Genomic DNA, 10729 nt, shown 5'->3' on the forward strand with positions numbered 1-10729 from the left:
ACCCACCATTGGGAAAAACTGGAGGTCATCAACCGACCAGGCAATCCACTAAGTAGAAAAAGATTCTTACAAAGGAATACAAGCAAGCTCAAGCAAAACCTAAATTTATTTAGAAAGATGAGCTATACCTCCTTTGTGCAATCTTCTTCTCCAACTTAGCAAAGCTTGAAGCTCAGTTCTTCATGGCAATGGCAGCTCCTTCTCCAGCTCGTTCATCCCATGGCACTAGCTTGCAAGCTCCAACTCAAACCGAAACCAAAATTTGGATTCAAAGGAGAATGACCAATTTCTTCAAGAAACCATACTCTTGAAGAAATCAATCTTGAATCTGACCTAGATATAAATGAGAGAGTGTTTTAATTAGCTAGATGCAGATTTTCATTTTTCAAATGCAGTTTTCAAAAAGAAACAATTTGGAAAACTCAAAGATGAAAAATATGAAGATGGCTCTTGAGGAAGAAGCAAAAGTTTTCAAAGAAACTTTCCAAAACTTACCTACAAAAGTGACGGCTACCAAATGAATAATTGGTTTCCTTTTACACCAAAATTCCTAGGTTAGAATCGTTCAATGACAACTGGGAATTTTGCAGAATAAGACAAAAACATATGGGTAGGATCCAGCTGGAATTCCTACTGAGGCAGAGGTTGACTAGTCATAATCTTCAGAAGTTGGAAAATGCAATGTAATGCAATGCAAAATTTACCTTTGTCAATTTGCTTGAACCTCCATAGGATAGTTGATAGTTAAGAACACCTAGAGAAGCTATTCTTAATCTAAACTTGAGCTTGATAAAAACAATAAAAATCCTATTACAAAATTGTCAAGGGAAGCCAAAAGAATTAATCAAAATTCATACATTAACACTTTATCACCAAACTATAAAGTTTCCAACACAAAAAACCAACACCATTGGCCTTTTCCCTTTTTCCAAACGGCATTACTAAACTAATTATGATAGAGTAGAATTGTATGCGATCATAAGGGCAAGCAATAGAACAATATACTAGAATATCCTCCTTGCGAAAATATAAAAAATTTGCAAACATCCATTTTATAAAACGACTCTCTCACATATAACTTTATGTATCACTCACATAATATAATACATGTGAGAAAGTCGTTTCACCTGCACAGCAATGCCTAAATACTCCACTATCAATCAAATCAAACTTTAACTAGTCATTTCATAAATGGGTGTATGCAAGTTTTTCTTACTCTTTGAGATGCCATATCAAAGAGTAATGGTGAGAAGTTTCTTGGCTCTTTATTGAGACTTGCTATTGCTAGTTGGATTCCCATCGATACTGCCTGCTTAGTGCTCCTTAATTTAGTCAGGTCAATTAATTAACAACTGGCCTATCCCTTAATTTTGTGGTGGAAAGAGTAGGTAGAAAGAGCTGTACGTTCATAGCCAGCCCAAGTATACTCCAACTCTAAAACTAATTAATAAGCTTACCAAACTAATTAATGGGCTGACTGGATCCTAAATGCTGGCCGACTAACTTCATCAACTTGTACAAGCCGAAGTAAACCACACCATGTCGAAACTTGGTGAATTTTCACCTTTTTTCTTTTTCTAAATCAATTGTGACGTTTAAAGAAGATTTAAACTTAGAAAATCTAACTTGTCTTTGGTGGGGTTTTTCATTTTTTTATTTTTATTTTTAGACATGCAATATTGTATTGAATGAGGGGAAATCGAATCTAGAACCTCGATGCAAGGGTAATGCTTTTAACTAATTAAGCTACAAACTCCTTATAACTCCTCTTTGGTGGTTAATGAATAGCTATGTTAACAATTTTTAACTATATTTTCCGTTTATTAATATGTCATATATGTCGCCATGCCCCGCTCTATATAAGCTTAAGAAACCTTAACAACAAATGCATAAAAAAAAAAAAAAAAAATTGCATTATGAGCATCCTCAAAAACCTCCCAGCCTTCTGCATCCTATGTGCCACTCTCTTCTTTGCATCAACCAACGCAGCTCAATTCGATATCCGAAACAACTGCCCCTTCACAGTCTGGGCAGCAGCCACGCCAGGCGGCGGACGCCAACTTAATAGAGGCCAAAGTTGGGTCCTAGATGTGTGTGCCGGAACCCAAAGGGCTCGCATTTGGGCCCGAACCGGATGCAGCTTTAATGGAGCCGGACGTGGGAGATGTCAAACAGGTGATTGTGGGGGTGTCCTCCAATGCCAAGCCTATGGCCAACCCCCAAACACCCTAGCTGAGTATGCCCATGACCAGCACAACAACTTGGATTTCTTTGACATTTCCCTTGTTGATGGCTTCAACGTCCCTATGGACTATAGCCCCACGTCTAATGTGAGTACCAGGGGCATTAGATGTATTGCTAATATTAATGGGCAGTGTCCTAACCAACTGAGGGCTCAAGGAGGCTGCAACAACCCTTGCACTGTGTTCAGGACTGATCAATATTGCTGCAATTCTGGGAGCTGTGGCCCTACAGATTTCTCTAGGTTTTTCAAGAGTCGGTGCCCGGAAGCTTACAGCTACCCTAAGGATGACCAAACAAGCAAATTTACATGCCCTGGCGGGACCAACTATAGGGTTGTGTTCTGCCCATGAAGCAGATATATCTTCTAGCTTATAATATCTATGAATAAGTCTGTGATGAAATAAAATTATGATCTGAGGGCTTTGTCATCAGCACATGTAATGGTGTGCATTATGTAAAACAAAGTACTTGTGTGCATTATGTAAAACAAAGTACTTGTACTCTCACACTTGAGTTCAGTCATCATAATTAATATCAAAGATGAATGTATCCTGCTTTTGAGAAGTTTTTTTTATGCTCTTTGAGACTTCTGTAGCTAACCTTGTCACTGCTGCCTCTGCTCAGTGCTCTCTTAGTCAAGTCAATACGTTACAAAGTTGTATAGGACTCTTAGGATATACCAACAAAATGAATAGTTCTGTTAATGATGAAACTATTCGATTGGAGGGTAGGTCCCACAATGTAGTCCTCGATTCTTTATAGTAGAGGAAAGGCTAATAGACTCATCATATCGATTTCATCTCGATACCACTTCAATAGTGTCCCATTATATCGATAGCAAATAGTCCTACATAGGTTATGGTGTCAATATTGTCCCTATAATCACATATTCCCTAATAAATTCCAAAAAGGAGAACTATTTTCTCTTATAACAGATTTCTTATCCAGACGTTCAGAATTCAGATTGTTTAGCATGCGGACACCCCAATGTTTCTTCAGTTTTCTTCTCTTATTATATGCTGACAAATCAAGCCACACTGCTATATAAAAACATCTGGTCAGTGATGTAGAAGTTTACATCTTGAAATCTATTTTTATAATGAAAGGCAACTGCAAACATTAGGGTCTGCATGCTAAACAATCCAGACGACCGGATAAGAGAAAAACTTTATTGAGGGATTTTTTAAATAATTTTATTTGAGGGACACCTTTTACGCTCCTCTACAATTTTTTTTTAATTAATAAAACTAGTCTTCAATCATAGATCATCCTTGCCAAAAAGTAGGCAAATTGAAAATTATTAAGGCATCTAGTTGGGACCAATAAAATACACAAACACGGTACTTCAAGAAAAGACTATAACAAAAACCATCTAATTAAGTGGTCAAATCAAATGGTTTCATTGGATATGGGTCGTTGTATGAATATAAGGTTGGTATTGTATGTGTACTCCAGTTGGGCGCAATTTAATCTTTATTTTTGCTTTTTTCACTCTAAAATAGTCATCCTAAACTCTATTTTCTTTATTTTTTTTAATAAAGAAAGTTCATGATGACTATAATATTTTTTTTTTTTTTAACACAAGGAATATTAGGAAAGGGGTAATCAAAGCACTTGACCTAGGATATATATGCATAACTGCGCTTAACCATTTGAGCTACAAACCCTTAGTAAGATTATCTAAGACTACTAATAACAATATTCTCTTTCATATTAGGAAAATGATGATTTTGGTCTCTCTACTTTGATTGTGTTTTTCTACCGAGTGTCATAATTAATTTCTAAAAAAATTCAACAATGGAACCCTATTGAATAATGTTTCGTCATTTATAACTTTTTACTTTATTGTGTGTTTTTTATGCATCACGTGACATAATATGGTCTATCAAATACATCAAAATTATACAGCATGTGCTATTATCTACATCTAAATCCTAAACATTTTGAGTACATGTAATAGATACATCATATAAGCATGTCACGTATGCATAAAGAATACACTATATTTCCTTTTTCATTTTTGTCATTCCAATTAAATCTATAGATTAAATTTATGGGACACCATCAACAGGTTCTTCCTGCTACATTTATATGGCTTTGCTCTTAATCCTGCCATAATCGAACTCCTTTTTATGTAACGTTATTGCATGTCATTTGTCAGATTCGAAAGCACATTGTAGAAAATTTCTATGCTGAATTCTGAAACAAAGTATTGTTTGTTAGTGTCATCACATGTTTTCCGTGAGAACCCTAATAATGATAACATAAGGCCTGAAACATAACGTGAAGGATGATTTTGTTGCCAAATTCAGGTGGCTTTGTTTGCTGTGATCATCGAGGACGTGGCTTCATCGATCATGTCAAGCCAAACTAATCTTATAAACGTGTAAAGGTTTGTGCTTATATAAACATCATCTCTTTAATGTTTTGTACAAATGTCAACCACGTCATCACACCTCCACGAGAAACCACCCCAACCCAAAACGGCAAACCCTCTTTATATAAAACCCTACACAAGCTCAAACACTAAATAACCCAATCACCAAAATGAGTCTTTTCATCAAACACTACTTACCCATCACTTTCTTCCTCCTCATCCCTCTCTACTCCATCTTGTCCCATGCAGCCAGTTTCGACATCCGAAACAACTGCCCCTACACTAGTGTCTGGGCAGCAGCTGTGCCCGGTGGTGGCAGACAACTCAACCGCGGCCAAACATGGACGCTAAATGTGAAGCCTGGAACTAAAATGGCTCGAATTTGGGCCCGAACCAATTGTGCCTTCAACAACTCAGGTTGTGGCCGGTGCCAAACCGGCGACTGCGGAGGACTCCTCCAATGCCAAGCCTATGGTTCACCCCCAAACACCCTAGCCGAGTATGCCCTAAACCAATTTGGCAACAAGGACTTTTTTGACATTTCACTTGTAGACGGGTTCAATGTTCCAATGGAATTTAGTCCCACGTCTAATGGGTGCACCAGGGGGATCAAATGTGCTCAAGATATCTAAACGCAGTGCCCTAATGAGTTGAAGGCTCCAGGTGGCTGCCACAACCCTTGCACTGTGTACAAAACTGACAAGTATTGTTGCAATTCTGGGAGATGTGGGCCAACAAATTTGTCCAAGTTTTTTAAGGATCGGTGTAGGGATGCTTATAGTTACCCTAAAGATGATCCAACTAGCACTTTAACTTGTCCTGGTGGGACTAATTACAAGGTTGTGTTCTGCCCTTGAATCACGTTGTTTCTCCAAGTCATGTTGTGTGGCTTTTGTAAGATGTGTACTAATATGAATCCTTAATAAATTGTGGCCACGACAAAAGTTTGACTTTCACATCTCCTGCTTTCAAATTTACAGATTTAATGGCGTGATTGGAACATTATATTTTTTTTGAATTATACATATGCAACACACTAAAATGCGTATAAAAAACTGTTAATCAATATATGCTGTCAGAAAATAATTCACTTCTTTTATCTCTTTCAACCTCATCAAAGCTCATATTGAATTCATCATCAGCCGTTGCATGTTCCTTCAAAATCTCACATCAGAGAAAAGAGAGCAAACGAGAACCGAGGGCAACCTCCCAGAAAAAGGACATACGCCTTGAAATTATGGCAAGTCATCCTCGGCTCATATCTACTCTCCACCTCCTCATGCAAGACTCTTAGACAAATGGAATTATTAATGATCTACCACTCCATTTTAATTCTATTCAAACGTGTGACATAATTAGTATATTATGGACCCAAGAAGAATCAAGCAAATCTGCACAACATTTGGGGGTTGGTCTGGGGTTCAAATCGATCTCTATCTTTTCTAGTTTAATTCCTTCCTGTAGCTTTTTCGAGAAGCAATCTTTTCGACCATATCCTTTTGGTCCATCAGCCATATGTATATGTTCCTTGGATCCAACTCAGACATTCAATTTGTGCTTTATTCTGTGCAATCTTATCATTTTATATGCTCAAAACATGCATCGCAACAATTTCTATTTTTTATATTTTATAAAAGCAACTCTTTTCCCACACGCAAAAGCATGCCATGCGTGACGTCTAGTTAATAATACAATATTCTTGGTCCCTCTCCACATGCATTCGTTTGTGAATCTAGTTTTTATTTCCTTTACCCCTCATTTTCTTTTAGACAATCATATGGGTTTCATTTACCAGTCTCGACCATGACCAAATGGGTAGACGTAGACTGCTACACTGAAAAAAAGAGAAAAAACAAAAACATAAAAGAAAATCGAATCCAACTGATTACTGAAAACACACGGATTATGATTTGTACCATATCAACTGATAACGTGTATATTATTTTAGTAATAGAAATGAGTCGAGAAACAATATTGATTCTATTAGAGGCATAAATCATCGGCTGCACAGTTGTCCTAAATCACCACACGACCCAAACATGACTATGCAACTCGCATTCCAGTCATCCATCCATCCATGTGATGTGAAGTGGGCCCAAAGATCTTGAGCTGGGCCTGAGTTTGTTCTCTCTTTCTTTTTTCTTTTGATTGCAAAGTTGACGTCAAAGTGAGAATATAATTAAGCATCGCCTACTATATATCTTATATCATCATCACCAATCTCTGTGTCTATACGAGGGCCAAAACGCATCATATCTATCCATCCAATCTCTGCACTCCTTTTGTATTTGTAAAATCTTACCTTTTCTTTGTTTTATTTTTCCCTTTTCTAACCCAACCCACGTCCCGAACACAAGCCAAAGCCCTAGCCCAGATGGCTACTCATGCACCCCACGCACACCACACATCAAACAATGCAAGGGAAAAACTTTTCAAAAAAAAAAAAAAAAAAATCACAGTAAAGTGTTTGTGTCGGGTGTCCAAAAAATATGAACCAGATCATACGAGTCATGTTTTTATAGCTTTAAATAATAACTGGTCAGTTTGCATGATATGTTACAATACGATAAAATATATATATACTTACTAACATGTTAGATTAAAATAACTTTTAATGCTCAGCAAAAATATTTCTCCATTTATATAAGATATTGGAGTGAACTAAATATAATTGGCAATTGAGAGAATGTAAGTTTTTTGCAACCTATCAAGCTTTTTGAGGTAATGCAGTCTAATCCACAGTTCGTAATTGTTGATAGCTCTCAAATAGGGAAAACAAACGATAATTACTAGAGCTTGCCATGGCACTTTTCTTGTGAAGGTAATTCAAAAGTTTTAGCTTCATAGAATATTGATTCAATCTATTTTCCACTGTTTGTGATAAGAAACACAAGTTTCCTTGACAAAATATAGCCTACAAAAAAGAATTTTGCTTTTTCTGAGAAAATCCAATTAGTGATTGTGATACGCCAAGCATCTTGCGCATTTCAACATTATCATCAACTCGTTGACTGATTGAACTTCTAGTAAGTTATCTGGAAATTTGCTTGTAGTTTGAATTCAATCCATGAGGAGCCTATGAAATTTTAACATCTGTTTAACAAGTAGGAGTTGTTTGTCTTTCTAAAGACATGATGAGCATATTATATTTTAAGATCTGGAATATGCCAACATTGACTGGCACATAATGAGGATGTGGTTTTCTGTTTTTGCTCCAAAATTTAAGCTGGAACAACTACTCAAATTAAAATGCTAAGATTTTTATTATTGTTATTACTAGAAAAATGACGTGTGGGGATATTATTGTATAAATTTAAAAACAAATGTGAAGAAAAATAGATATTTAAAATGGTGAATTATAATAGGATATTAAAAAAAATACATGTTATAATATAGATGAAATAGTAAATCTGTCACACTGAAAAATTTCTTGCGCTTTAATCTAGTTTTGCTTCTACAAGAATTAATGAGAAAATGAGAAAAGTTAATACCATAGATAGAAATACCATAGATAGACCAAAAAGAAAAGGGTAGGCACGTGTGCCCATTTCATTAAATTTGTGCAAGTCTAATAAGAGTTAGAATTTCCCTTATCTTTATTGAGACTTTTGTAATTGTTGATCAATTCAATGGTTATCTACATCTAATAACTACAAAGAGGAAAGGACATTTTGGTTGCGAAACTATAAAGTTTCCACACAAAAAACCAATACCATTTGGGACTCTTGGGATCTTTTTCCAATGGCATTAATTATATATATGTAATATAATTTTTTTTTTGAAATACAAGCGATACTCTGAAGTACAAAATGGCGAATAGTTTCTTTACACACTATCAAAGTATGGGGGTTCAAATATGAAACTATGGATTCGCAAAGGCCCTTTTCAATTAGACCATACCCCGTTGATGTATGCTATTAGTTTTGAGTAAAACTAACTTGGTTATGGACCTATACTAGCAACGATGATAAGATGGTAGAATTGTATGCGATCATAAGGGCACGGGGGTGGAACAAAACAATATGCTGGAATATCCTGTCTCATGTGAGAATTTTCTTTGCTCCTTAGTCAATTAACTAACAACTGGCTTATGCCTTAATTATATAGTTAGCCCAAGCATACCCCAACTCTAAAACTTAGCTCGCCAAACTAATTAAGGGGGTGATTGGATTCTAAATGCTGGCTGGCTGGCTGACTAACTGCAGTTCTGATCGGTACCCACTTGACCAACTTGCACACAAGCTGAAGTAAACCACAGCATGTCACATTAATACACATGTTTTAACTGTTTCCCGCCACACAATTTTTGCTTAATTACATCTAATTGACTTAATTTGTATAAAATTACATGTGCGACATTATCTAATTCTGAAGTGGTAAATAACGCAAAAGTTGTACCATTTCGTGGAAAAATTCTCTCATCACTTTTTCTCCTTGTGGTGGTTGGGGGGAGGGGCAGTGAATAAATATTGGCCCTATTTCCGGCTGTGCATGGTACAATGAGCTAAGAAAGGGACGTCATTTTTCAAAATTATGTACGTCATACACTGCCCCTTGCCCATTACCCCGCTCTATATAACCTTAAGATACCTTCTCACAGTTATTAAAAAAAACACCACCTCCAAAATGAGTATCCTCAGAAACCTCCTAGTCTTCTACATCCTATGTGTCACTCTCTTCTTTGCATCAACCAATGCAGCACGTTTCGATATCCGAAACAACTGCGCCTACACCGTCTGGGCAGCCGCCACTCCAGGAGGCGGACGCCAACTTAATAGAGGCGAAAGTTGGGCCCTAGACGTGGCTGCCGGAACCAAAGGGGCTCGCATTTGGGCCCGGACTGGTTGCAGCTTTGATGGAGCTGGACGTGGGAGATGCAAAACAGGTGATTGTGGGGGTGTCCTCCAATGCCAAGCCTTTGGCCAACCCCCAAACACCTTAGCTGAATATGCCCTTAACCAATTTAACAACTTGGATTTCTTTGACATTTCCCTTGTTGATGGCTTTAATGTTCCCATGGACTTTAGTCCCACGTCGAATGGGTGCACTAGGGGTATCAAATGTACGGCTGATATTAATGGACAGTGTCCTAGCCAACTGAGGGCTGAAGGAGGCTGCAACAACCCTTGCACTGTGTTCAAGACTGATCAATATTGCTGCAATTCTGGGAGCTGTGGCCCTACAGATTTCTCTAGGTTTTTCAAGAGTCGGTGCCCGGATGCTTACAGCTACCCTAAGGATGACCAAACAAGCACATTTACATGCCCTGGCGGGACCAACTATAGGGTTGTGTTCTGCCCATGAAGAAGCAGATACATCTTCTAGTTTATAATATCTATGAATAAGTCTGACGCAATAAAATTAGTTTCAGGGCTTTGTCATCAGCACATGTAATGGTGTGCATTATGTAAAACAAAGTACCTGTGCTCTCTCACTTGGTTCAGAAATCATAACGAAATGAAAGTCTCAGTTTTTCATTTTCTATTGAGTAGCACCATCTTTAATTTCGATCTATTCGATGAAAAATGATTGAAAAATAAAGTGAAACTCTTACGATATCATCATTCATGCTTTATTTTTCTTAATGCTGGGCGATTTTGTTTCATATATTACCTAATGAATGTGAAAATTTGGTTACCTAAATTCGAAGCTAATGTTGAAGCTCAATGGGTTATAGCTCTTCTATCACAAAAGGTATATCTTCAGTGGCCATTCCTAGTAAAAGTATTCATATATGAAAAAGAGACCTATAAATCGAAAGCAATTCATGGTTCAGATGCAGTTTGAGATCTCTGGGGAAGTTTCTCTTAGGGTCTGTTTGATAACTATTTCAATTTTAGTTTTTTGTTTTCATTTTTTGTGCTAGAGTAGTGAGGGGAAAAGAGGGAGAATGAAAGTGAGAATGAGAGTGAAGATGGGATTGAGAGGGAAGATGAGAGGGGAGGATGGAAGTGAGGAGTAACAAAAGTGAAAACAAAAATTAAAAACTGAAAATCTATTTGGAATTGTTTTCACTTTTATTACTCCTCCCTCCCATCATCCCCTCTCATTCTGTCTCTCAATCTCATCCTTACTCCCATTCTCACTCTCATTTTCCTCTATACTCTA

At 37.1% G+C, this 10729-nt stretch overlaps 1 protein-coding gene and 2 pseudogenes across 1 annotated transcript; all 3 read left to right on the forward strand.

The window, feature by feature from the left end:
• Positions 1–1879: 1879 nt before the first annotated feature.
• On the forward strand, positions 1880–2789 carry LOC110748313 (protein P21 pseudogene; annotated as a pseudogene).
• A 1907-nt stretch (positions 2790–4696) lies between these two features.
• On the forward strand, positions 4697–5577 carry LOC148294502 (protein P21 pseudogene; annotated as a pseudogene).
• Positions 5578–9210: 3633 nt separating this feature from the next.
• On the forward strand, positions 9211–10103 carry LOC148294503 (protein P21-like). Its single transcript, XM_088253900.1, has one exon. It carries the CDS (start codon positions 9248–9250, stop codon positions 9923–9925), a length of 678 nt encoding a protein of 225 aa, XP_088110026.1. The 5' UTR covers positions 9211–9247; the 3' UTR covers positions 9926–10103.
• The last annotated feature ends 626 nt before the right edge of the window (positions 10104–10729 follow it).

Source organism: Prunus avium, chromosome 5, assembly GCF_965620075.1.
Source record: "Prunus avium chromosome 5, drPruAviu1.hap1.1, whole genome shotgun sequence".
Classification (NCBI taxonomy): Eukaryota; Viridiplantae; Streptophyta; class Magnoliopsida; order Rosales; family Rosaceae; genus Prunus; species Prunus avium.

Bases quoted from the DNA above. Each gene is read 5' to 3' on its own strand.
- LOC148294503 (XM_088253900.1), top strand. From the start codon at position 9,248: ATGAGTATCCTCAGAAACCTCCTAGTCTTCTACATCCTATGTGTCACT.